The 25,564-nt window shown below is 54.6% G+C and overlaps 9 protein-coding genes across 9 annotated transcripts; 4 read left to right on the top strand and 5 right to left on the bottom strand.

Annotated features, from left to right (window-relative positions):
• Nucleotides 1-50: 50 nt before the first annotated feature.
• K452DRAFT_301188 (uncharacterized protein) lies at nt 51-3,658 on the bottom strand (the record flags this gene model as incomplete). Its single annotated transcript, XM_033542417.1, has 2 exons — nt 51-3,445; nt 3,499-3,658. The coding sequence occupies 2 exons, from the start codon at nt 3,656-3,658 to the stop codon at nt 51-53; spliced, it is 3,555 nt and encodes a 1,184-aa protein (XP_033393937.1).
• Nucleotides 3,659-5,869: 2,211 nt separating this feature from the next.
• K452DRAFT_361310 (uncharacterized protein) lies at nt 5,870-7,315 on the bottom strand (the record flags this gene model as incomplete). The annotated part of the gene is made up of 4 exons (XM_033546411.1): nt 5,870-6,761; nt 6,813-6,914; nt 6,976-7,101; nt 7,154-7,315. The coding sequence occupies 4 exons, from the start codon at nt 7,313-7,315 to the stop codon at nt 6,309-6,311; spliced, it is 843 nt and encodes a 280-aa protein (XP_033393936.1). The 3' UTR covers nt 5,870-6,308.
• An 805-nt stretch (nt 7,316-8,120) lies between these two features.
• K452DRAFT_311590 (uncharacterized protein) lies at nt 8,121-8,996 on the top strand (the record flags this gene model as incomplete). The annotated part of the gene is made up of 5 exons (XM_033543441.1): nt 8,121-8,159; nt 8,222-8,320; nt 8,376-8,551; nt 8,575-8,723; nt 8,749-8,996. 5 exons carry the CDS (start codon nt 8,121-8,123, stop codon nt 8,994-8,996), a joined length of 711 nt encoding a protein of 236 aa, XP_033393935.1.
• A 96-nt stretch (nt 8,997-9,092) lies between these two features.
• Nucleotides 9,093-11,289, bottom strand: K452DRAFT_353118 (uncharacterized protein; the record flags this gene model as incomplete). The annotated part of the gene is made up of 3 exons (XM_033545809.1): nt 11,080-11,289; nt 10,876-10,996; nt 9,093-10,764 (listed from the first exon to the last, which is right to left on the bottom strand). The coding sequence occupies exons 1-3, from the start codon at nt 11,210-11,212 to the stop codon at nt 9,093-9,095; spliced, it is 1,926 nt and encodes a 641-aa protein (XP_033393934.1). The 5' UTR covers nt 11,213-11,289.
• Nucleotides 11,290-11,538: 249 nt separating this feature from the next.
• K452DRAFT_90057 (uncharacterized protein) lies at nt 11,539-13,550 on the top strand. Its single transcript, XM_033547298.1, has 7 exons — nt 11,539-11,610; nt 11,665-12,059; nt 12,110-12,338; nt 12,394-12,456; nt 12,511-12,810; nt 12,860-13,073; nt 13,128-13,550. Exons 1-7 carry the CDS (start codon nt 11,602-11,604, stop codon nt 13,142-13,144), a joined length of 1,227 nt encoding a protein of 408 aa, XP_033393933.1. The 5' UTR covers nt 11,539-11,601; the 3' UTR covers nt 13,145-13,550.
• Nucleotides 13,551-13,923: 373 nt separating this feature from the next.
• Nucleotides 13,924-16,482, bottom strand: K452DRAFT_361306 (uncharacterized protein; the record flags this gene model as incomplete). Its single annotated transcript, XM_033546410.1, has 4 exons — nt 15,271-16,482; nt 14,737-15,176; nt 14,541-14,608; nt 13,924-14,374 (listed from the first exon to the last, which is right to left on the bottom strand). Exons 1-4 carry the CDS (start codon nt 16,202-16,204, stop codon nt 13,924-13,926), a joined length of 1,893 nt encoding a protein of 630 aa, XP_033393932.1. The 5' UTR covers nt 16,205-16,482.
• Nucleotides 16,448-18,680, top strand: K452DRAFT_290800 (uncharacterized protein). The gene has a single exon (XM_033541059.1). It carries the CDS (start codon nt 16,819-16,821, stop codon nt 18,388-18,390), a length of 1,572 nt encoding a protein of 523 aa, XP_033393931.1. The 5' UTR covers nt 16,448-16,818; the 3' UTR covers nt 18,391-18,680.
• Nucleotides 18,681-19,366: 686 nt separating this feature from the next.
• On the top strand, nt 19,367-21,493 carry K452DRAFT_338843 (uncharacterized protein; the record flags this gene model as incomplete). Its single annotated transcript, XM_033545293.1, has 6 exons — nt 19,367-19,388; nt 19,603-19,814; nt 19,900-20,230; nt 20,314-20,670; nt 20,748-20,966; nt 21,057-21,493. 6 exons carry the CDS (start codon nt 19,367-19,369, stop codon nt 21,329-21,331), a joined length of 1,416 nt encoding a protein of 471 aa, XP_033393930.1. The 3' UTR covers nt 21,332-21,493.
• K452DRAFT_290799 (uncharacterized protein) lies at nt 21,492-23,698 on the bottom strand. The gene has a single exon (XM_033541058.1). It carries the CDS (start codon nt 23,511-23,513, stop codon nt 21,681-21,683), a length of 1,833 nt encoding a protein of 610 aa, XP_033393929.1. The 5' UTR covers nt 23,514-23,698; the 3' UTR covers nt 21,492-21,680.
• Between the last annotated feature and the right edge of the window lie 1,866 nt (nt 23,699-25,564).

Here is a 25,564-nt window from a genome sequence, read left to right as displayed (position 1 = left end):
GGTTTTCTTTTAAAAGCTAATTACACCAACGCACTAACCGCTGGCTGCGTCTAGGTGCCGCCCTGTTCTGGAATAGAATTGACAGAAATATCGTCAAGGTAGAAAGTACCGTAATCGCCATCAAGTACTCCCATTGTCAGGGAGCACGAGACATCAAGTATAAGCGTGTCATGAGCCACGTTAGCAACGAACGGGCCCGACGCAACCTGCATCCAATCATACGGACTTGTGACATCGAAATTGTCGATAAGGTTATTCTCCATCGCCGACTGCAGATAGGCATAGACCCTGCAGTCGGTTATGGCATCTTGCGGCTCAGCGCGATTGATCCATAAGTCGATCGAGTACTGCGTTCCGGGTGTGAACGTCACGGCTTGTTTAATCAGGACGTCATTAGGGCCTGGTCTGTTATACCAGCTGACACTGAGGGAATTGGAGCCGGTGTGCACCACAGCGGTCCTGCCGCCGATGAGATAATAGTCAGGAGCTCCCTGGACTACCCAATTATCGAAACTAAAGGTCTCGAAATCACCATTTTGGATAACGTTGACGGAGCTGGGAGTGGCGGTGGCGGAAGCGAAAGTCTCTGTTGAGGTAGCCGATGGAGTAGCATCAGTGGATGTAGAATCAGTGGATGTAGCTTCAGTCGATGTAGCTTCAGTCGAGGTAGTAGCTTCAGCGACACCAGTCGGGGTAGCAGACGTAGCAGCATCTGTCGAAGTCTCAGTTGCAGTGCAGCCGCTGACGCAAGTAATAACAAGGTCATCCAGGCGGTATAAGCCATCGGTGTAGCCCGAAGTCATCAAAAATCCACAGGTGGTGGTGATAGTGAGTATATCTGACGCGTCGGTGGCAGTGAAAGGCTCCGACGTAAACTGCTGCCACTCAAAGCTGCCCGTGAGTTGCGGTTGAGAGATAAGCGAGGACGACAAAGACTGAAGACCGGCTTGGAGATTGCACGAAGTAACACCTGCATCTTCCAACTGGATCCACATGCTGAACGTGTACTGCGCGCCAGGAGTAATGTTGATAACTTGTTTGGTTGCAGCCGACGGACCACTATACGCGTCCCAACTTATTGCAAGGCTGTAAGTGCCGGAATGACTGTTGTAATCAAGGGAAGAATATTGCGCGGTAACAGACCACGGAGCAACGACAGCATCTTCGAAGTCTCCGTTCACGATGAGGGTACCAGCGGGACCTGCGACAGAGGTGGTAGTAGGAACATCTGTCGTGGTAGCCTCGGCGGTAGGGGATGCCGTCTCAGTCGCAGAAGTTTCGGCGGCAGAAGTCTCGGCGGCAGTAGTCTCAGTTGCAGAAGTCTCCGTGGCAGAGGTCTCGGTGGCGGATGCCGCAGTGGTGAGAGGCCCAGTGCTGTCGGCAGCAGTCTCCGTCGTGGAAGCAGAAGCGGAAGCAGAAGCACTGCTCGACGCGGTGTCGTAGACTGTAATAGTTGAGGCAGGAACATAGGTCAGGGTGAAAATCGGACGCCCAGCCACGGTAATTTGTGTCGGAAACGAGGAAGCAGGAATAGTAATGACAGAGAACGAGGGTGCGGAGGTCGTCGTTCCCGTGACTACAGGAGTTGTAGAGAATGAGGTAGAATCCGTGGAAGCGGCGGTAGAATCTATGGAAGCGGTGGTAGAATCTGTGGAAGTAGTATCCGAAATATCCGTAGCGATGGCACTGCTTGACGGCGTGGCATAAACAGTGATGGTTGAAGCGGGAAAGACGGTTGTGACGGTAAGCACAACGTCACGCATGGTTCCGTAAATCGTAGATGTGGAAGCAGGAATGACAACCACAGAGAATGAGGGCGCGGAGGCCGTAGTTTCCGTAGCCACAGGAGTCGTAGAAAGCGAGGTAGAATCCGAGGAAGTGGCGGTCGAAATGGAGCCCTCAGTAATAGTGGTAAGCGTAGTGGAGGGGAGAGTAATCGCTGTAGCCGAGGCTGATCCAAAGACAGTAAATGTAGAAGCAGGAACACTGATTGTGCTGACAAGGGTGGTAAATGACTGCGTGACAGTGGTCAAGGAGGTAGTGCCAGGGACAACAACAGTAGAAGGTGAGACCTCGGCAGTAGTAGTAACAATCTCTCCGGGAGCAGAGACTGTAACAGTTGAAGCTGGAACACGGACAGTGCTAACAAACGTGGTGGACGACTCCGTAACGGTGGTCAAGAACGTAGTGCCAGGGACAGTGACAACAGAAGACGAGGCCTCTGCAGTGGCCGTGACACTTTCTTCGGGAGCAGAGATTGTGACAATAGAAGCAGGAACACGGACGGTGCTGACAAGCGTAGTAAACTGCTGCGTGACGGTGGTCAAGGAGGTAGTGCCAGGGATGGCGACAACAGAAGTCAAGGCCCCCGAAGTGGCAGTGGCAGTGACAACTTCCTCGGCTCCGGAAACAGTAATAGTAGAAGCAGGAACCTCAACAGTGCTGATGCTTGTAGTGCCAGCTCCCACAACCGTGGTCGTGTAAGTGGTACCGGGAATAGTGACGAAAGACGGCGCGCCAGTGGCCGTCACAGTAGAGGCAGGGGCAGTAACCGTGCTGATGATTGTAGAGCCCGACTCGACGACAGTAGTCGTGTAAGTAGCCCCAGAAACAACAACAGCAGAAGACACCGCGGCGCCCGAAACCGTAACAACCGACGGCGCAGCAGTGACCGTAACGACGGACGGCGCCGCCGTAACAGTGACGACAGACGTAGCAGCCACAACCGTGCTAACAACCGTAGTGCCCTGCAACGTCACGGTCCTGACCTCCGTCGAGCCCGGCACCGTCCGCACCTCCGTGGATCCAGGCAGCGTAACCACAGCCGTAGAGCCGGGCACGCTGACCACGCTTGCGCTACCTGTGACTGTGACAACAACTGGCGCGGCGGAGATGGTGACAACAGATGCCGGGACCTCGACGCTGTGGACCGCAGTGCCCGTTGCCAAAGTGACGGTCGTCAGGCTCGTGCTGCCGGGAACCGTGACGACAGCCGGGGAGCCATAGACTGTGACGATGGATGGCGCGCCGGGGATCGTGGCAACAGACGGGATGGGGTTCTGCACTGGACCAGAGTTGGAGCCAGAGCCAGAGCCAGAGCTAGAGCCGACGATTACAGGCGCGGACACCGCGGCAACGGCGGAAGAAGAGACAGCAGCAGCAGGCGGCGCAACGGCAGCACCAGTGCCCTGTGCCTGGCCCAGCGTGACAGTCCGCGTGATAGTCTCCGCGGGCAACACCTCGCCTGGGATAGTGACGACGCGGGGCTCGCCGGGAACGGTGAACGTCAGGGTCTGCGCGGGTGCGGAGACAGAGAGGGAGAGCGATTGCACGAGCGACTGCGCAGGAAGCGTCACAGTGACGGGAACGGCGGAAAGAGTGACGGTTTGCGTGGCGGGAACGAGATGGATTGTTAATGTGGATACGGTGGTAATGATTGAAGTGCCTGCACTGGTCAGCGGGGGGATTGGCGGGATAACAGGGGAGGGAGCAACGTACGGACGTCAGTGACAGTGATAGTCTGCGCCTGCGGAGTGAGCGTGGCTGTCGTGGTGACGGTACCGACAGAAGGACATTGCTGCTGCTCGCTGCGACGCAAGGCCAGGTTCGGGAATGCAGACGCCGCCGCGGCGAGGGCCGCGATAAGGACGGGCTTCATGCTCGTGAGCTGGTAAAGGAAGGACTGGAAAAAGCGATGACAGACGGCTCATCTGGAGGGCATCAATTGAATATATACACCTTCTTCTCCTTCTCCTATCGCTCCACAACAATAATACATCTCAGCCGCACGCACGAGTCCGTGGCGCATGGCTGCGTTAGTCGACAGCTGAACGTGAGCGCCACATCGATCCTTTGTACCTTAAACGCCAAAACTTCACACTTGCGTCTGAAGGGGACTGAGGAAGTCCATGTTCGGCGCCTGTACCTCCGCTGCGCAGCAATGTTAGTCCTGGTACATTGCGTTGATGGTACTCAAAAACGGGCGAGGTAGCGAAAGACGATGGTGTTGAGATCAAGGATCGTGCACGTGGAAATGAGCTGGCCCCTGATGCCCTTGATGCGGACAAGCTCGGCCTTGGCACGTTGTCGCAGGAAGGGAAGACGAATGCGGAGCCGATCCTATAGCGGCATACCTATCGGTGGTGGTGCCACCGGTAGCGCTCGTGGTCGTGATCCTGTAGTCGGGGACTTTAATAACGGCGGTAGCACAGGCCATCGTAACTGCTGCTATCGTGATGTGGTGCGGGTAGAGAGGTGAGTATGTGCGGTCAGTTTGCGTTCGTGAGGATCATCCAATCATCTTCTCGTGCCAAAAAAGCCAAGGGCAAGATCCCCACCAATCCCAATCCGACCTTACCATTGTCTTGGCACACCGCCAGGCACTTACTGTATAACGAGCAATCTACCTAGGAGGGAGGCAAAGAACTCGCGTACACACGCGCGCGCAAGTGTGTATACTGCTACGAGCCGTGGCGAACGAACGAGTCAACCGTCCAGCGAAACCACCGTACAGCTGCGCAGTCCGTTTTTATGGCTCCGCTGCACTTTCTCGGTCGCAAAACCGCGAAACACAACTTTCTTATCCCATTTTTGCATTTGTCTGTCCCCGCCTCGCCGCACCACAGGGCTACAGTGCTCGCTTGCACGTTGCGAAGCGGTCTGGCCTGATGACGCTGCCGGTGCGGTCCGGTCGGCCTGCTTGGTGGGAGAGGAAATGTGTGTAGTCCACTCGGTTCGAAACTGGGAATGGTTTGTCGCGAGGTGCCGGACTGAGAGCACGAAGACGATGCGGTGCGGTGCGGTGCAGAAATGCGTGTAGGCCTGTCTTTCCCGCGCCTGTCACTCTGGTTCAGTCCGAGGTGTGGATGTGGTCAAGAGTTGCCGCCGTCATGTTACAGATCATCCTGTGTATATATTCAGCCATTGGTTGCAGACACAGAAAATGCGTGCCATGCGGGAGTTGTATGGAAGTGTGAATACTGGGATCGTGGAAGGGAAGACTCACCTGCCCGGGTATTGCTGTCGCATGTCGCGCCGTCGATGGAATCGCTAAAGGCTAACCATAGCGAGTGATCAATTGCGAATGTGTGTGCCGGGAGATCATCGCCCTGCAAACAATGGGATCGCGGGATGGCGGTTGTTGTTTGTGGAGATGGACGGTAGCAGCTCGCAAGGTCGCGCGTGCGTCGCGTGCATCGGCCTTCCCCGCATGTGACGAGAGCTCCCGTTTTTCGTATTTAGCTAGCAGGGATGTTTTTCCAGAGTTAGCTTGATAAAGTAGGCGTTAGACTCAATTCAGGAAGCGAAAGCGAGCTTCCATCCGGAAAAACTTCTCCCTCTTTACCTTGGAAATACTAGTGCTTCCCTCAAGTAGTTACGGCCGGAAAAACATCCCTGCTAGCTAAATACCAATTTGTACGTACTTTCCTGCCAAAAACATCAAGACATCCTACCTAACCATCTCGACTCGCTTCCCACCCACCGCCTTTCATGACCCTCGACGGCGGCTAACAATCGGTACTCGGCTTGAAGCGGCATGCAGTAAGAGGAGAGAAGCTGGCAGATCGAACAGTTGTGGCGGTATACAGCTGGGAGGACAAGAGCAGCAGAACATCAGGGCGGATGGCACTATGAGTAGATGGGTGAATTGGTGCGGAGACAGAGCCAGAAATGGAGGTCTTTTGGTGCAGCAGACTCGCATTGAGGCCCTAAGAAGAATGATTAGTATCAAACAACAGAGCCAGCAAACATCTTTAAAAAGAAGACTTCCCGCGAGAACCGCCAGCCGTTACCTTGTGTTGCCGTCACTAATGTCGCCGATATAGATTCATGAGAGATGGACAAGAGGTTGAACGGGATCAAAGTGGTTGGCTATTATTCCGATCCGTTGGAAGCGTCTTGGGGAGATGCGTGATGGTCTCGTCTCCGTGCCGGGTAGCTGGGGCGTGCCCTGCAGAATCCGGAAGAGCGGCGAAAGAAGAGGATGACTCACGGGGTTTCTTCTGTCGCATAGGTTCCATATGTCTCAACCGCTAAGGGCAAGGGGAAATAAATCTTGAGCGCTGTAGTTTGTAGGGTAGATGTGTTCCGTCGACTCGACTGAGTACGACCAGGCTCACTTGGCACCGTCTACAAGACAGTGAGCCTCAGTACTACGTCAAGGTGGAGCCTTGCTCAGGTACAGATCCATCATCGCCTACTGCATGTCAGCAGCCTCGCTGCGGAAACCTGCCGCCGGCCCGCGATACAATCCGTATCAGAACGCGCCTTTTCCAGCTATGCTCCGCGTCTATTTATTGCGAAAACAACTAGTTTAAGGGCTCTTCCTTTGCCTTGGTCTCAGCCGCTTTTGGAAGTGTGTTCCGGTCTACATGACCATCACCGGAATTTCCATGGATGGACCCCTCCCCAGTCTTGATGGATTCATCCTCGGTCTTGATGGATTCGTCCTCGGTCTTGATGGAGTCATCCTCAGATTCCAGGTGTTGGGCAATCCTCTCCTCAGAGCCGATCAGGGAAGGATCTGACTTGATCTCGGGCTCCTCCACATGAGCTTCCTCCACAAAAGTTTCTTTGGCAAGAGAGTATTCCTCGTCAGAAGTGTCATTGTTGGGAGGAATAACGACAGCCGAGGCCTTTGCCTTGGCACTTGGATTGGCTGGAATGGTAGGGTCGCTGCCAGCCGCTTGCTTGGCCAGTTTTTTCTGCTTTCTCACCCTCGCCCGCTCCTTGCGACCTGGGTTCTTGGGCCTCTTGGGAGCCTAAGTACAGGTCAGTACTTCATTAGAAACGCCGACAAAGGGATCGCATACCTCACCAGCGTCTTCGCCAGCTGCTTTTCGGGCCTCCCACTTCTGCTTGTTCTCCCTCCACCGCTTCATGGGACTACGATTCTTCCTCTTCTTCTTGCCAACCTAAAGACAATTGGCACTTGTTCGAACACACTGGCAGGACAAGGGCATAGGAATTACTCACAGTTTGTCCAGAATCACCACCATGACCTGCGCCAGCCTTGTCGTCACTAGTGACATATCCCTCGGGTATGTTGGCATCGGAATCGCCAGCATCATGCTCCGCGCTGTTCAGCTTCTGCCTCATGCGCTATTCGTATGCATTAGTCAAGTCGTGGGTTGACATTTCGAGGTCAACTCACACTAGCAGTGTGCAAAGGCGCCTGGCCGGTTATCCAGCCGGCCCAGCCGGCCGGCTGCAGTAGCCACGCCTGACCCTGGAGTGGCTTTTTTAGCGCTAGAAGCTGCCTGGCTGGTGGGGCGGCTAGGCGGGCTAAAGCAGAGGCTACTCTATAATAAACCATGGTGTTGAAGAGTTGAGAGGGCCGAGAACGCAGTGGTGGTAGTGAAGGGTTTGGGGTGGCTTAGTCATGAATAAAGCCCTAATGTTAGACATTATTAGGCAACATGGCGGCGTTTCTTTGCAAATCTCGCACCTCCTTGCCTACACCATGCCAAGCCTTCGTGATAATGACTGTGCGTGGCCGGCCGGCCCGCCGGGCTGGGCCTGCAGCCCATTTTAACGCTAGCAGGCAGTGGGCGGGGCGGCTGCACCCCTGACCGGGTGAGCCAGGCCACGGTCGGCGACTTTTCACACTGAAGCCTAGGTAGTAGCTACTCTGGCACCTCGGCTCTGCACCCGTCTGCTCTTCCTGCGACAACATTACCTAGCTTCCCTAGGGACTACCTACGACCATGGCGATAATGGAGTAGTCGCCTCGCACCCGATGTCCCAGCCAGCTTCACCCCATCTGCGCAGTCATTTTCAGCCATCGTTACAGTGCGACCGATTCCTGTCCTGATGCCTATAGCGCCCGCAGATTCTGGCAGATTCATCGCATCCGGCAGCTCTGCAAAGCAAGACTGTGTGAGAGAGCTACCTACACGCGGGCAGCGCGTGACGCGACGCGACGCGGCGCGCTACTGCCTGCTGCCTGCCAGTTTGTAGCCTGCGCTCACCAGCGCTGTCTTCCTCTCACCGGCCGCCATCACCGTCAACCTGACGGCTGAATACCTGCCTTGTGCAAACGCTTCATCACGTACGTACGTCTTACCGGCTTCTGCATTGCTGTTTGACTGTATACTAATTAAACAAGTAGTAGATAGACAATGCCGTTTCGCAACGTCACCATCCATCTTAACGGGCCTGTACGTGATGTGACGCATATACTATAGGTCGGAGATTCATAACTGACGGATTGTCTCTATAGTTGACCCCTGAGTCTCGTCAGCTGGCTTTAGAGTTAACTGCCGCTGTCCAAAACGCCACCGCAGATACAACGGGGGCTCATGTCTCCGCTTCGGTTTCGGTGAGTGAAGACTAGTTTTGGTTGTACTAGATTGAAGCTAACATGTAACACCTAGGCCATGAAGAAGACGAACAAGAAGAAGGGCAAGGAAAAGAGACTTCCTGCCGCCCCCTCGAAGCCCGATACCGAGCCCACTCACCCTGCCGATGGCGGCCGCCGCATTAAAGTATCCAACTTGGACTACCAGGCTAAGGAGAATGACGTCCGGGCGTTTTTCCGAGCATTTAAAATGTAAGCTTATCTATTAACTACAGCAATAGTGCTAACATCAACTATAGTATTGATATTCTCGTACCGGAGAATTCCTCAGGCGGTAACCGTGGCTATTGCTTTGTCTCGTTGTCATCGCCCCGTGCTGCCGCTGTGGCCATCGAGCTGCTCAGAGAGAAGATGATCTGCGGGCGTATGCCCAAACTCTCTGGCTAAAGAGTTCGCCGCGAAAAAGACCACCTCCACCGATGTCGTTGCCGCTAGGGAGGCCTTCGAGAAGGCCGTAGAGAAGGCTGTTGGCGCTAAAGACGAGGCTGTCGCCGCTAAAGCAGCTTACGAGAAGGCTTTGGCCGCCGCCGCTACTGCTGATGCTATTACTGCTGCTGCTGCTGCTGCTGATAATGATGCTGACGCTGACGCTGATGTTGATGCTGGTGGTGGTGCTCCTGTGGAGGTGGATGAGTAAAAGTAGATAGCAAAGATCGAGGTAAAGTAGAGAATATTTCGGAGGGAATGAGAACTAGCTAATCTACACTAACGTATCCTCCTTTTCCTCATCTACCTATACTAAGGTGATAACTATATACGGTACGTCATCCATATTTATAACCTCCCCACGCATGATGCCATGAACGTAACACTCGCCTACGAGCCTATACTTATCTCCGTCAGCCTTTCGGATGATGAATGGAACATTGCATCCAAACAAAACGCAAACAATATCGCCTGGCTTTGCCTGCCGTGGTAGAAGCCCGAGGTACCCCTTCGCTGTCGTGCCCAATCGCTGGTTCCGTATAGCACTACGCAAGGCACTTCGAATCTCCTGGTATACTAACGCCGGAGTCCTCGAATATAAATTCGCCAACTCTAATTTCCCTTTCCCTTCGGGCCTCCGCTGCCGCGCGGAGTATGTCTGGTCAGGGAAAGTAGGGCACTGTCCTGTTGTCTCGTCCAACAGCAGGCTGAAGACTTCAGCAAATGTTGCCGGACTCTTCTGCCTCCCTTCGCCGTCCTTCCCCGCAACGAGAGTGTGCCAGAATGCCTCGAAAAGCATGCACCCACCCGGATAGGGAAAGCATTGCTTTGCTAGTTCTATCCATGGGAGAATATGCTGGTTGGTGCTTCGTGGGTCCTCGTGCGCGATGTTGGGAACGGTGCACACCTCCGCCGTCTCCTTTACGACGTCGAATATTTTCCCTTGTACAAGGAGTTCCTTTCTATTTGGGTGAATAGAAAAAGAAGGGCACCACCATCTACCCGAAGCCGCATATACCCCATCAGAGCTGGTTGAGAATCCCAAGGAGCTAGTTTGCCTGCTTAAGCTCCAGTCGGGAACCCACGAGGGTAGATCTTGAAGCTTGGATATATGGTCCACGCAGCTCAATAATCGCGGCAGACGGGCGGTATCGGTCCTCAAGCAATCTAATGCAACCTCGTAGTACAGATCCGCTACACTCGAATCTTCATCGTAGCTGACCTTAATCCCATTTGAATCACAGATGCCGAAGAGACCGTATACTTTATCCCGAGGATCAAAACACTGCGCATTGCGGGTGTTGGCGAGAGTACTGAACAAAGATAGCTTGTCCGTCTGACCGTGGAAGCAATACCGCTCAGAACTCAGCACTTGTATTGAACGACATCCGCCGGTCTCTGAATCATATACAGTATTTCCATGCTTATTCTGGAGCCAAGTGGAAAACCCGGTTAGTACTAATTTGTCGCACGTGCCGGCGAAGTCCTTCCAGTAGGCGATCGTGTTGCCGCATATAACCCATAGGAAATTGGACAGGATAGTTTCTTGGATGATCCACAGTCGCGAAAACCACTTTCGGTTCAGCATTTCCCAGAGGTGCTTCCAGATAGGATCATCGGGGTGGGGTAAAAACAGTCGCTCAAACTCCTCGGGATTGGGAGATCTGTCTTCGAACTGAAACATTGTGTCGATCAGCTCCAAGAGCTTGAACACCTCTTCCGACCTGTCAGTGCCTTCACCAAGCCAGATGGCGGTGTTGATAGCGTGCGAGTAAATCTTGGACATGAGCGAAATTTGCTCTTCTTTTTCTCGAGCGTCGTTCTGGTTTATGCAGATTTGGTCTACCCACAAGTTGATGGAGTGCTCCTTGTGTCGAAAGTGACGCAAAGCCATCTCCAGCGAGCGCGTTATGGGAAGCTTGAAGCCATCACAATCGATTAGGGTGTCTGTGCCAGGGTTCGCCACGCCCCATGTGTAGCTTAAAGCTGTATATCAGACGAGCTTCTCTAAGTTATCTGAGGCGAGAGCATGCCGAGTCTGGAATAAAGAAGAAGATTTAGGGCCCTTGGGGTTAACGTCAATTGTGTACTCAAATTCCACAGAGCAGTGATGTAGTGATCCTCTAAGATCGTCCCAAAAGTGACCGGGATAGATTTCGAGAACTCGGATCTCCTGAGCGTTGCATATTGGGCGGTAGAAGCCTCGAGGTTCTCTAACGTTGTTGATGATGCTCTGGTCGTGTAGCTGCTGTTGAATACTCTGATTTTTTGTTTTTTTTTGGTCGCCGCCCAACGAGCAATCTGTTTTTTAGAGGTTATTCTCCATAAATCCCGTCGATAGACGTTGGCAGCCTCTGCGGTGATGCCATCTGTTCGAGCGAACTGGAAAGTCTTTGGGTTTACAGATATCGAAAAATTTGCTTCCATCTGATTGAAATTCCATCTCTTTTTAGATTGCTCCTTCTCAAAATGCCGTAAGTATCAATCACTGCTAAAGATCGCAGGGAAGACGGCGAAGACAAAAAAAAGTTGTAAAAATCTTGCTTCGGTGCGGCTGAAACATGTTGGGCGCGTCGTCAACCTATCAGGATTGTTCCCTTTTACTGGCCCCCAAACTCATGGATACCGACCCCGCAACGGGCCCACAGAGCCGGGGTGCCACGCCCGTTGACGAATCACTATACAGAGTTATATTTAGCTGTTACACCCGCTCCTGCATTTAAGTGTCTCGTTCCTCTGCAGCTTGCTAGAACGAAGCCTCCATCTCGTTGATTTTCAACACCGTAAACAACCTCTACGGTTAAGGTGAAAGAACCATGGACCGGGTAACATTACCCCTTACAGTTTTGCTGGGTGCACTCATCCTGATTATCTACCAGGGACTCTCAAAACCCGTCGCGGCTAAGGCTGAAGCACCTAAAAAAGAAGACACCAATAGAAAAGATTTGGCCTCGCAGACTTTCCGATTACAGCTCATACCCGCATCATTTGAGGGCCACGATACCACTGAAAAAGATGTACAAAAGTTGGTGAGGGAAGCGTACACTGTAGAGAGCGATATTGCAATTTCGGTGCGGTCGCTCGCTAGACATCACACAAGGAAAGATGAGAAAGTGGCGACTATCAGCTTTTCGGAAACGCCTCTTCGTCTGGCTCAAACACCGAAATCGGTTCAGGAGTTCGATTGCGTTGCACCGTTCAGAGTACGATTGGACATCAATTTCCTCGGTCTTACACCATTACACTCCCACGACAACCCCGAGAGCAGCCTTGAGTGAGTAATCTCTCTTGTTGTGCCTTCATCTTTCTAACAGCTTTTTACAGCATTGTTGCACTGTCAGGCTTGAATGGCCATGCATTTGGCTCCTTCAAACGGAAAGGTGGTGACTACATGTGGTTACGGGATGACTTGTGTCAATCCTTGCCAAATGCTCGTGTTTTTATCTATGGATACAGAACGGAGATGGTAGGGAGTGATTCGTTCCAGAGCCTTGAGGATTTGGGCCTGTCTTTCAAGTCCACCTTAACAGCGCTTTTTAACTCCAATGATAGCGTGAGCAGCACCAAACACTTCGCAATAGTTATCACCATTCTGACTACAACTTTAGAACCGCTCGCCAAATCCACTGGTCCTAATCGGCCACAGTCTTGGTGGCCTTGTCATCAAGCAAGTGAGATATCCCCGCTTTGGTTTCAAGGAGATCAAGTTAGCTAATGATCTGAAGACACTGTGTCAAATGTCAGAAAATAATGCAGCCAGGGAGCTATCAATCCTGAAATCCATTTATGGAATCATGTTTTTCGGCACGCCAAACCAAGGCATGGACATTTCATCGCTTGTGCCGATGGTCCAGGGGCAATCAAACGAGGACTTTGTGCGTTCTCTTGGACTCGACTCCCCAGAACTACGCCATCAAGCCAATCAATGGTATCGTGTATTCCAAGCGCGCGAAGGAGACAAAGTCGCATCGGGTCTGGAAATCATATCGTTCTACGAGACAAAGAACTCTCCAACGGCTATCAAGGTAAGATATAAATGCGACCCTGCACTGTGCTTCTGCTAACAGATTGCAGGTCGATGGTAAATGGAAGATGGGTGGAGAACCTGCCAAGCTGGTAGACAGAAACTCCGCTACTCATGGTCGGCCGTTCGATAGCAACGAACACTACGTGCAGCCGATCGACCGCAACCATTCTGAGCTGGTGAAGTTTCAATCAAATGTCGACGATGTATATACCGAGAAGGTTTTTCCTTTGCTCAAAGGGTTTTACGATACAGCAAGAAATCGTTAGTATAAGTACTTAGAAAGCAACATATGTCTTTGGCTAATAGGTTAAGCAGAGACTTCTCTAAGTTAGCATCATCACCACAACAAAAAGAACTAGAAAATTTCCGGCCGTCACCTTTCTTTCCCGAGGAGCAGATCCACGCGGGGCAGATTGTGGTAGCGGAGAAGAATACATGCAATCATTTTCCAAAGCACGAAATCTCTCAGGAATGGGCGAAGAAGAATGGGAGGACAAAGGTTATGAAAAGGCTACTAGATACAGGAAATATTGATGGGGAGTGAGGTTAGAGCATGTATGTGCGTAGATAGCTTCATAGCTCTCTTGTGTTAAGCATATTTCAAAGACTGGTTCCAAGACATTTGCCGGGTCGCAGGTCAGTGGCGAATTAGGGAAGAGGCTCGACGATTCATACTCTCACCGCATACGAAATACCTTAAACTTCTGAACAATATTATCCTCTACAGCTTCCCAAGAATGATGGCAACACACTGGCACATAAGGTAATTGCGTTTCTTTGTCTTTGAAACTCAGCAAACTAGAGCTAAACCCTCCCAGCAGCACGCTGCGCACCCGCAAGCAAAAACATCAACGCGGTGAATAGCCAGATCACTCCGCCTCATATTATATACAACACATCACACACGTCACACAGCAAGCCCCAAGCCCCAAACGAAAGAAAAAGAAAAAAAGACTCATTGACGCATCTACTCCCATCCCAGCCCAGCCCAGAACCCGTGGTATCACTATCAGCCGCCCTCTCCCTCTCCACATCTTCATCTACGCACGCACCCACGCACCCACAACCATCACCAGCAAGCCAGCAGCAAGCCAGGCCAGGCCAGACCAGCCTACAACTCCACGCGCCTCTGGACGCGCCTCTGCACCCGCCACCGCCCCTCCCCCAACACGCCGCCACCAACCCACTCGCCGACCCAGCCACCTCCCTCCTGCAGCGCCTTCTTGACGACGCCCGAGCGGGCGATGAAGGTCCTTTCTACCATTTCCCCCTCACCTTCCTTACCCACACCCTCACCTTCCTTTCCCTCACTCCCCTTTCTTTCGCCGTCCCTGGGTCCCTCGTCGTCCTTGGAACTCGGGTCCGCGTCCTTGGAACTCTCGCCCTCGTTGGGACTCGGGCTCGAAACGATCTCAACGACGCAATTATGCCACGGCGTCGGCGTCTGGAACGCGAATTCTGTGGGCTGGGGCTCGTCGACGGCGTCGAGCGATGCGATGACGGCGATGTTGCGCGCGGCGGGGAAGAGGCGGATCCCGAATTTGGGGCCGGCGTTGTTGTGTCTGCGCGTGTTAGTGAGGAGGTATGTGTATGTGTGCGAGTGAGAGAGAGAGAGAGAGAGAGAGAGAGAGAGAGAGAGAGAGTGTGTGTGTGTGTGTGGGGAGGGGGGTTAGGGTGGGTGTGTGAGAGGGAGGGGTGAAGGGGGAAGGAAAGGCAATCAAGACTTACGCGTGAATAGACAGCCGCACATGGTTAGGAAACAGCAGCTCGACAAGGTTCGAGTACGCGTGATTGCGCTGCCACGGCGGCCCAACATCAGCATTTATTTCATCCACAAAACAACCAAGAAAAACAAGGTAAGGGTGGAAGAGAGAGAGAGTGGAAGAGAGGGAGGGGAATAAATAGAAGCGCAAACAAAACTCACACCAATCATCTCCCCCGCACTCCCCGCCGCAACCCTCTTCAGCGCCTTGCGACTCAGCCCCCGACACTGGCTCACGGCGCTCAAATCCGTCTCCATAAACCTGCACATGCCCCTATACAGCGCCAGCGTCTTGGCGTCCCCGGCCTCGACCAGCGCCCTGAATGCGCGGGCGTCGATCGCGCACAGCCGCATCAGCAGGCCGCGCGAGAAGTCTGCGTCTGCGGTGCGGGCTGTCGGGACGGGGTGTGCGAGGTCTGTGGCGGCGGTGGAGGTTGCCCAGGCATTGTGGAAGAGACTGAAGGCGGGGGACGAGGGGCCGAAGATGTCTGTCAAAGACTTGAACCGAATGCGGCAGTTGCTGGGGGCGCGGCCGTGCAGCCGCTGATACAGCGTCTTGACGTCGGCGTCGTACGTGTCGACAGTCGTGTCGTCGGCGCCGACTGTGGTTGCGATATCATGTCAGTACGTACTCAAAACAAGCAAAACAAGCAAACCAAAACCTCAAACAAGCAAACAAGCAAAGCAAGCACTCACTGCAGTTGGCAAAAACATGCCCATCGCTAATAAGCCAGAACGTACACCCCGGTTCATACACCTCCGCGACGGCCTCCAAAAAGCCCTGCACAGCATCCAGCGCGATGCGCTCCGCGCGGTCGGGGATCCGTCCTCCGACCTTGTCCGGGTTAGGCGATTTGCATGGGAACGCCGGCAGACAGAGCTCGATGGGCTGGTTGGCGGCGACGAAGCCCTGCACGCGGGACGTGAAGAACGCGCGCCCGCCGCCTGTGGCCCATTGGTCGAGGGCGGCCGTGTTGCGCAGCGTCGTGGAGAAGATGGTCGCGATGTGCGCGGCGGTGGATTGTGCTTGCGCTGCCTCGGAAGTAGGAGTGGACGTGGTGGCGGCAGGGAAAGGCTGCAGCCTTGTCTCAAGCAGGAAGAACAGCAGCGCCCACGATTCAAAAGTCTCGGTCTGGTGGTGGTCGTCGTCGTTGTCGAGCGAGAGCGCTGACAGGTCCGTGATCGACGACTCGGGGGAGGTGAAGTACGACGAGCCCGGGGACGACAGCGACGACAACGACGACGGCTCCGTCGCCGTAGCCAGCACGCCGCGGACGAGCTTCCGCTCCTCGTCAAAGAGCTCGCGGACGTGGTAGGCCTGCGCGATACCCGGCGACGCGAGGGGCGAGTCGTGGCGCACGGGGACGGCGTATTCGTCGACATCGTCATTGTTGTTGTTGCCATCGTCGGCCACGGTCAGGTAATACGACTTCACTTCCTGCTGGCTGGGGAGGACGAGGCGGTGGTCCCCGCCGGGGGAGCGCGAAATGTGCTTCCAGATTTGCGGCCAGAGGGAGTGAAGGTGGGCGGTGCGGCGGCCTTCGACGGCGATGAGGGACCCCGAGGTGTCGCGCCAGTAGAGGCCGAGGATGCCGTGGAAGACGGAGGTGCCGCTGTTGAGGGACGCCATTGTGAGGGAGGTTGTGAGGATGGTTGGAGGTGGTGTTTCGGTTGTTTGTTTGAAGGGAGACGGAGTGGGAGGGGAGTTGGAGTTGGGGGACGGTGGGGGTATATAAATTAGGTAGGTTGATTAAAGGGTGAGTGCGTAGACTTGGCGAGGTGAGTGTGAAGGAGAGAGAATGAGATGTTAATGAATAGTACAGTGCATGTGCTTGGCAGTGAATGAGGAAAAAGTGACTGACGATGATGAAAGACCCGGTATTTATCTCCTCCCCCAAGAGAGGTATATTCACAGACGGTTTGTGTAGACGATCAGGCTGCCCTACCCTAGTCAGTGTGCCACATACCAAGGTCGGCGGACCCGAGCTGAGGACTGGTTGCCTGTACACCGCCCCGTCAAGTCAAATCCGTATTATAATTAGGATGCCAATAATGACAAAGCCTAGCACAGCGCCGTCAGAGCTAGAGAAGAAGACGGTCGGTGTCCCTCAGCCCCAGCTCGCAGCCTCGCTGACACTGCTCCCTACCTACCTACTCCCTAGCCCTCACCAGCTGGAAGCCACAAGGGCAGACTTAAGCGTGGCTCTGTCCGTACAGCAATCGTGATGGGCCGCAAGACTCACTATGCTCGTTGTTCTGCTCGTGTGCGCTGCGGCCGCCGCAGCCGCCCTTCTCCATCTCCTCCGCCGCATCGTTCTCCCTCCCCCCAACTTCCCCCAAAACATCCCCACCATCCCCTTCTACTACGCCCTGATCCCCCTCCTCCGCGACTGCGACCAAGAGCAGCTGTACCGCCGCTACCTCGAGGCCCCGCTGGCCGCCCACGGCGCCGTCAACCTCTTCTTCGGCGGGCGGTGGAACGTGCTGGTGCAGCGGCCAGCGTACATGCTCGACGTCTTCCGCCGCGAAGACGTCTACGCCAAAGCCGGCAACCAGGTCAAGATCCCCCATGCCGTCCTGGCCCAGTATACCGGCGACAACATCATCTCCGCCCACGGCGCAAACTGGCGGCTTTACGCCTCTGTCGTCAAGCCCGGCCTCCAGCAAGACTTTGCCAGAAACGCCGCCCCGCTCTGGCGCAATGCGCAAAAAGTCCTCGCCCTGATGCTCGCTGAGGACGACGCTGTCCTCGTTCCCTCGCTCTTGCAGCGCTACACGCTCGCCAACCTCTCCGAATGCCTCCTCGACGCCCCGTTCGGGACGCTGGACTCTCCCTCGGCGCCGCTGCACGCGCTCCAATCCGCGCTCAAACCCCTCATCTTCGACCCCGTCTTCCTGAACTTCCCCGTCCTGGACTTCCTGCCCCTGCCCTCGCGCCAGAACGCCCGCAAACTCGCGCGCCAGTTCCACGCCGAGCTTGCAGACACGCTCCGCCACGCCCACGCGGGCCACTCGCATGCTACCCTCGCGCCGGACAGCAGCCTGGGGTGTCGCCTGCTGGCTGCGCGCGAGGCGGGCAAACTGACTGAGACGCAGTTCACGCACAACTGCGTCAGCGTCTTCCTCGCTGGCCACGAGAACCCGCAGCTGCTGCTCACGTCGGCCATGTTTCTGCTGGCCGAGCACCCGGCGTACCAGCGGCTTCTGCGGGCGCAGGTGCGGGCGTGCATGGCCGAGTGCGGGGTTGGGGTCGGCGACGTGTCTGGCGAGGGCGAGGCACAGGAAAACGTCCAGGGAAAAGGCGGGGACGCTGCTGCAGCCCGCCTAGCGCACCTCACCACCCGCCTCGCCGCCCTCCCCCTCCTCACGGCCTCCATCTACGAAACCCTCCGCCTCTACCCGCCCATCAGCCAGCTCATCAACCGGCGCACGACGTGCACAACCGCGCTAGGCGGTCCCGCATCAGGCATCCTCATCCCGGCCGGGACCTACGTCGGCTACCACGCCTACAGCACCGGCCGCGACACCAGCGCCTGGGGCACCGACGCCTCGTCCTTCCGGCCCGAGCGCTGGGGCAGCACCGCCGACGCCGTCGCCGCCATGTATCGTCGTGTGAGCGCGTCGGGCGCGTTTACCGCGTTCCATGGCGGCCGCAGAGCCTGTCTGGGGCAGCGGTTCGCGCTGCTCCAGGCGAGGGTGAGCTTGGCTGTGTGGTTGGCGGGCGCGGAGTGGTGTCTGGATGAGGGCTGGGAAAGGCAAATGACGGCTGCGGGGCCGTTGTATCCGCGGGCGTTGAGGGTGAGGGTGAGGCGGTGATGGTGATGGGACGGGCGTGTTTAAAGTAGCAGTAGTTGTCCATGTATGTAGGTTCAGTCGTCTCGCTCTCAATAATGCGCAAATCTGCTCACGCACAAGAAAAACATGCTCATCCATCCGTCCGTCGCTCGCCGAAACATGCGCAGTGCCGCAGCCAACTCGCGAAAAAAACATGCTCAACCTTCCGTCACGGAAACATGCTCACGCCCGCTCACGATTAGCGATTGGCCGCTCTCAATCTCGCACCCACCTATGTACCCTAACTACGAGTACATAACTACGCACTCCATCCCCATCCCCAAGCTCAACACACACACACACTCTCTCTCTCTCTTCCCACACTCCCATTTCCCCGCGCGTTCGTTTCAGCTCCGACCGTGCGCCGTGCTGTGCACCCCACACCCACCCATCACGGCAGCCATGCCACCCCACTTAGTCTTGTACTCTACTCTACTCCAACGTCTGGGCCAGGCAGGGCAAGGCGACGCAAACAATACGTTACCTACAGTAGGGCTGGGCTGGCTTCTAGAAGGCTATTATTAGCACACGCGCACACCCCAGCGCCATCACTGGTCACGCACGCTGCCGGGTATAAATAAGCAGCGTGCGACACCGCTCAAGATAGGCACAGAACCTGTTGCACGCTCGTAGCAACGCTCGGTGTGTGGGCGGTGTAGAGGGCAGGGCTGGCGCGGGTCTGCTTTGTTTGCGCGTTTGCTTGTTTGCTTTGGTTGGTTGCGCGCGCGCTTGCTTCTGCCCTATATTGGAGCGCGGGTTGCCTGTTCACGCCTAAGGCTCTTAGTTCTTACGCTGTTCTCTGGTCGCGCTTTCAGCCTTTCAGCTCGAGTGCGGTGCTCCGCCTGGCCTTCCTTCACGGTGTAGAGGCGATGATGCGGGATCCTAGTGCTTTAAGGTAGTGGCGTAGTGCTGGGAGGGATGCCTTGAGGCTTTAGTGCTCTGTCAGCGGTTTATGTTGATGTCTTTTCTTTCGTTCCATAGTATCTCACGTCCGGACACGCCTCTCTTCACTTTCACTTTCACTTCCAGTCGCAACCCGAAAGAAAAATATGGCACAGCCAGACTCTCCTATGGGGAGACCAGACTGCACGTCCACGCCCTCACCCTCACCCTCACCCAAACTCCCCTCCGCCACCACAAACCCCTCTCCCGCTCCAGAAAGCACACCCGAAAAACACCCCTCCGACATCGAAGCCGCCTTAACCCCCCCACAAACCCCATACAGCGCCTTCCCGCCCGCCCGCCGCCGCCTCATCCTCCTCATCGTCACCGCAGCAGGCTTCTTCGGCCCCCTCAGCGGCGCCGTGTACCTGCCCTCACTGGTCGTCTTCCAGGACGTCTTTGATGCGAGCGCCGCGGCTGTGAATGCGAGCATTACGGTGTATATGGCTGTTTTTGCTGTCGCGGTATGCTTGCCCCATTTCTATACCTCTCTTCAATCCCCCTACCTCTCTCGCACTCTCGCTCGCTCACTCACTCACCTCCACACAGCCCCTCCTCGGCGCGCCCCTCTCGGACCACTTCGGCCGCCGCCCCGTCTACCTAAGCACGCTCCTCCTTTTCATAACCGCCAACATCCTGCTCTCCACCCTCCCCGCCAGCCTCGCCGCCCTGTTCGTCCTGCGCGTCTTCCAGGCCCTCGGCGCCTGCGTCGTCACGTCCGTAGGCGCGGGCGTCGTCGCCGACGTCTACGAGCCCGCTGTCCGCGCCAGCGCCATGGCCGTCTTCTTGCTCGGCCCGCAGCTGGGGCCTATCCTGGGGCCTGTCATTGGCGGCCAGTTTGCTAGTGCCGGGAGCTGGCGCTGGGGGTTCGCGTTTTTGGGTACGTTGGGTTGGGTTGGGTGTGCTGTGCTGTGCTGTGCTGTGCGGTGCATGAGAGTGAGGATGAGGGCTAACGTCACACAGCACTCGCCTGCTTCCCCGTCTACCTCGCCGTCGCGCTTCTCCTCCCCGAGACACTGCGCTGCATCGTCGGCAACGGCAGCACCAGCATCAGCACCAGCAGCAGCAACTGGTTCATCATCCCACGCCTACGCCTGCGCGCCCCGCCCGCCCCGCGCAGCGACAAGTTCCCGCGCCCCCTGCGCCCGTCCCTGCGCACGTTTGTCCAGCTCCTGCAGTACCCGCCGCACCTGATCGTGTCCGTCAACGGCGCGCTCCAGTTTGCGGGCTTGTACTGCATCTACACGAGTTTTCCGCGCGTGCTGAAGACCGTGTACGGTTTCTCGACTCGGGAGGTCGGGTATGCGTATCTGGCGCCTGGTGAGCAGCAGCACTTCCTCCTTACCTAGCCACTGAGTGTCTTGCTGTGGTAATTGAATTGACCCACGTGTGCGCAGGCCTGGTGATGCTCCTCGCATCCCTCGTCGCAGGCAGAGCCTCCGACGCCCATCGCCGCCGCCTCATCGCCCGCAATGCCGGCGTCAAGCCTCCCCCCGAACACCGCATCCCGCCGCAGCTGCTTGCATTTGCGCTCACGGCCGCGGCCAAGACGGCGTATGGCTGGCTGTGCGCGTACGGGGTGCATGTTGCTGCGAGCCTGACTATGAGTGCGCTTGGTGCGTTGATTGGCCCTTACCCCTTACTTTTGTCTTTGAAACCTGTGTTGTTTTGTGGTGTTTGCGTTGCTGATGTAAATGTGCGCACAGCATCCTTCGGCATGACGCTCGTCTTCGTCACCAGCACCAGCTACCAGACCGAAGCAGACCCCTCGCACGCAGCCAGCCTGGTCGCGCTCGGCGGGCTCCTGCGGAATGCGGCGGGCGCGGTGGCGGCCGCCATCATCAGCCCCGTGCTCGATGCTATGGGCCTCGGGTGGTGCTTTACGGGGTTGGGGTTGCTGGATCTTTGCTGCATGGGCGGCGTGGTCGTGGTTATGTGGAAGGGGGCGAAGTTTAGGGAGGGCTTGGAGGGGCGGCGGTGATGCGGTCGGACTGGGGAGGTGAGGTGGGTGGGTTTTCTCGTTTTTCTTTGGAGGGTAGATGGTTAGACTTTAGAGACGGGGTTTGCGGCTTTGCTATAAGCATCTTGATTAGACGTAGCTGAGAAGTGGTTCAGTAAGCATAACACGTTTGGGGTCGTAGTACGTGTGAAAAGAAACGTCCTCATTGTATGAGACTGGACATTTAAAAGAAAAACCCTATTCGCTACCCTTGGTATTGTACTGGTCCCCTCGAATACTGACTCCGCTGAACTCCGACAGATACCCTAAGCCACAACGCCGATCGCGGTAAACAAGCTGAGCGTTACGTTAACTGTCAACATTCCTCCCTTTATTCTCTCCAGCAAATCAACCCTTTCCGCAGCATCACAGTGAATTTTCCAGTTCCACGCCTTGGTCTGGTGCGCTTAGCAGAGAAAACGGCCTTTTCTGCATTCTGATCATCATGCGCTTCCAGTGCCTTCCCCGTTACATGACTCTGAATCTCTGGGAATTTGCTGTTTGGATTCCCATATCCGTGAAACCCGACCGTGTCTTCGAGAAGTGGAATGCGGGACTGCTTCACATCATCATAGGCCAGATGGCTGACATTCTTGAAAACGTCAACGATGGCGTCGCTGTGCTCGGTTGTTAGGACGTTGGAAAGCGCGCGCCGGAGACTCTGGATCTCCGCATGGTCGCTTGCCAATGCCGAAGAGCGTCTGGTAGCAAGATTGGCTTCGTTGTCGAATAGGCTCATGATGGTATCGTAGATGCCTTTCTCTGCTTGAGAAGAGCCGTCGCCCGGCATTTGCGCATTCTCGCAAAAGTCTTTCAGGAATGCCGATACCGCTGTGTGGATGCCTGTTCTGTGGCTTGGGTTCCCGTGCGCTAGGACGAAGTGCACAAAAGCGGAGTCGAATGTCCACATCGCTTTGTGGAAAGCTCTATTCAGGGCCTTTTGCTCTTGGCTTTGGCGGAGAAAACATGCCACGGATTGCTTGAGGCCGCAGAACCAGCTGAGCGCGAATAGCGAATCGATGTCTCCCCTTAGTGGCATTGTTCCGCGCTGCATTGTAAAAGGTGCTGGCAGTGCCGTGGCTTGTATCGCCAGTGGTGTCGAAGTGTAAACATAACTGATGGTTTGTGGGCTGTAGTGGAATGAAGCCACTGCAGTATCCAAATGCTCGATCAGTTTATTTTTGAATTGAGAGCCCTCCAACGTGACGGCGTGGCCAAAAAAGGTCCAGAGCAGCTTGGTGAGCGTATCCAGTTTGGCATTGTTTGTCTCTTTTGGCATAGCCTTGACCATGCAAAGCAGTCCCTGGCAGATGCTTTCATCGGCGCTAAAGTCACCGCTACTCCAGTTCAGAAGACGTTCCTTCGCCCTGAAGGCCTGGAAATAGTCTCGTACGCAGCGGTGCAAGAAGACCACGCGAGGGTGTTCGAAATAATGCGTAGGCGAGCGTACAACAGAAGCCGGGCATTTTTGGATTCGCTGAACCTCCAGCAGGCCTTTGCAGCAGGCGTTGAGCCGTTTGTGCATCTGGTCGTTGTACCGCTTCGTTGATATTCCGTCGAACGGCTCCAATTCCTTTTCCCAATCTATGTCTTGGTCGACGAACCAGTATAGAAGCATAGGGAGATCCTTCTGTGCTTCTTGAGTGATTAGCATCATCTGCAATGCTTGCTCGCGGCAGACATTCTCTACGCCAAAGAGAACCTTCTCGAATGCCCCGTCTAGGTCAGTAGGGAATTCCTTAAGCATAGCTTGCAGGTCGATAACGCTATCGCCGCTGGCCAATGCCTCTTTGAAGAATTCCACGACAAGACACACCCAAAGAAAGACGCCTTGGGCTGCTTTAGTCGTTTCTTGTACAAGCTTCTCAAGGTCACGATTCCTTGCGACCTCTTGATGGTCCAGATCAGGGCGGAGTGAATCCTCGATGAACGCTCTCATGTCTTCGCTATTGTGGTCTTGCATGTAGACTTTCTCTGAGACCCGCGGCTCGAAGAAGCTTTCGAAGTCTTTTAAAGGCCGGCTCGATGCGCAGATCTTGACGTTAGGCATGGACTGCAAAATCTTGATGAACGCAATGATTTCCGTGGGCTTTCTTTCGTACTCGTCTAGCCCGTCGATGAACAATGCGATTCGTAGGTTTTGCTTCGTGGATATCAGCTCCATCTTTGCGAGAAGAGCTTCTGTTGATGTTGGAATTTTGGTTTTATAAGGGAAAGCCAGAGAGCGTCCATTGAGCGGCCAACACTCTCTGTAAACCTCTGGCATGAGATCCGGACACTTCCACAAGATTTGGTAGATGATAGAGCGGAGGAGGCCCTGTTGATCCTTCTGTAGAGTCTCTTTTGCGGCATTCCAGAAAAAGAAACTCGCGATAACGAGCTTGTAGCCTTTCGCCCATTTCTCAAGTTGTTCACTGGTTTTCTGATGTGTGCTAATGTGCTTCATCAGTGTGGATTTTCCTGAGCCCGGCTTTCCCGATATCCAGTAGAGATTGTCCGGAGATGTCAGCCACTCGGAGAAGTTCGTAGCAGTTCTTGAGGAAGCTTGGGTGTCCCCAAATATCCAGGATGCCGTGTTTTTGTGTACGTCTTTGGTTGACATGTACCGGTCATCCATGGTCTCGAATCGTAATTGCTCCAAGATCTGTTGCTCAGCAGATAGCCTCATTCCGAGCTCTCCTGCGCTGATAAAAGATTGGCAAACCCTCTCTTCTTTCCGGTAGTCGTAGCGTTCGCTTTTGATCGCAATATAACCGGACGTGAGTTGACGCTTCAGTTCTTCAATCTCCTTCGCCCGGGTTGAGTCTAAGCGCCGGTTCTCTGTAGCAAGGCGTTCGATTATTCGGTCCATCTCTCCAAGTTTGGACGGGGAGAAGTACGAGTTCAGCTGTTGGCTTATCCAGTCGAGCCTTTTGAGAAGGAGTCGAATGTCTCTTTCTGTCCACTCACTCAGAAGGACTAGATAGAAATTTTGCTTTATGATTCGTTTGCCTTTGGGCTTGCGTGACTTGAGGACATGAATGAGCTCATTGGAGATAGCGGTGCATCGACTGGCAAGTGATGGTAGGTCCCTGTCATCTTCGTTGTAATTGACGCCTTCGGGAACCATGCGGGTTATCTCTGTGGTGGATGCTTGAATCATCTTCGCAACTTCCTCGAGATCCGGGTACCCTTGCTTTACACCTTGGAAATGAATTTGGCGCATGGGAGATATCAGGTTTGATATCAACCCCAAAAACTGTAGGACATTGCCCGCGAGGCAGACGGCTGCCAGCGGATCCATAACAGACAGTGCACTGATATAGGCTTAGGATGAGTGTTTACTATTCATCAGGAACAATGGCGTTATCCACTGTTGTAGAACTCGCACTCAAAGAAAACACAAAAAAATAAACAAAGAAGTTTTGGTGCGCGAGAGTGAGATCATCGACTAGATTTAAATTAGTGGATGTGCTAGGCAGCCTGCAGCCTAAATCTAGGAAAGTTTATTTGCTCATCTGTCTGACATGCATATGCGTACTACGCAGAAACAGGAATAGCGGAAAGAGGATTCATCAGCGGATAGGGGGCCTTGGCCCACCTCGTCCAATCATACAAAGCGCACATCCCCGTTTCCAAGGTTACGTTACGTCCGGTTTGCCTTAGTAAGGCTTCGCGTAGCATCATAGCCTATTACGGATTAGAATCACCGCGTAGCATTATTGCCAATTACGGCTTAGTACCACCGCGTAGCATTGTTGTCAATTACGGACTAGAACCATAGACTTGCGGTGTGAGGCTGATTATCGGACACCGCAGTCGGTTGTTGTACTACTATATCTACGGATCCGTAAGCACCGTAGATTAGTAGGCTTATGCTATTTCCCCACGTCCGATAGTATAGTGCTGTTGTGCTACGCTTAGCCTTACTACGGCACTAGGTCGAGTACATGATGTTATAGTGTTGGAAATCCAAATTTAGTCTGATATTTAAAGAATGGCTAAATATAAGCTACTTATGCCTGCAGGGGAGAGACCCTATAGAATACATGGAATCTTCCAGAATGAAACACTCGGGTGCCCATGATGCTTGCCAACATTGTCGACTCCTGGCTCCAAACATGTAGGCTTACCTATTCACTTAAAAAATACTTCCGATTGCTGCCGGTGAGAGATTATATACTGTCAGCCAGGATCACTCCGATAACTCTCGTTTATCAGCCTCATTATTTAGTT

This window comes from Aplosporella prunicola (assembly GCF_010093885.1).
Source record: "Aplosporella prunicola CBS 121167 unplaced genomic scaffold K452scaffold_24, whole genome shotgun sequence".
In the NCBI taxonomy this organism is placed as follows: domain Eukaryota; kingdom Fungi; phylum Ascomycota; class Dothideomycetes; order Botryosphaeriales; family Aplosporellaceae; genus Aplosporella; species Aplosporella prunicola.
Note: the sequence above shows the minus strand (reverse complement) of the source record. Positions and strands in the feature narration are given on the sequence as shown.

Bases quoted from the DNA above. Each gene is read 5' to 3' on its own strand.
- K452DRAFT_90057 (XM_033547298.1), top strand. The intron at 12,339-12,393 runs GTGAGCAGCACC...CTACAACTTTAG, and splicing joins TTTTTAACTCCAATGATAGC to AACCGCTCGCCAAATCCACT. The intron at 12,811-12,859 runs GTAAGATATAAA...AACAGATTGCAG, and splicing joins ACTCTCCAACGGCTATCAAG to GTCGATGGTAAATGGAAGAT.
- K452DRAFT_290800 (XM_033541059.1), top strand. From the start codon at position 16,819: ATGCTCGTTGTTCTGCTCGTGTGCGCTGCGGCCGCCGCAGCCGCCCTT.
- K452DRAFT_290799 (XM_033541058.1), bottom strand. From the start codon at position 23,513: ATGGAGCTGATATCCACGAAGCAAAACCTACGAATCGCATTGTTCATC.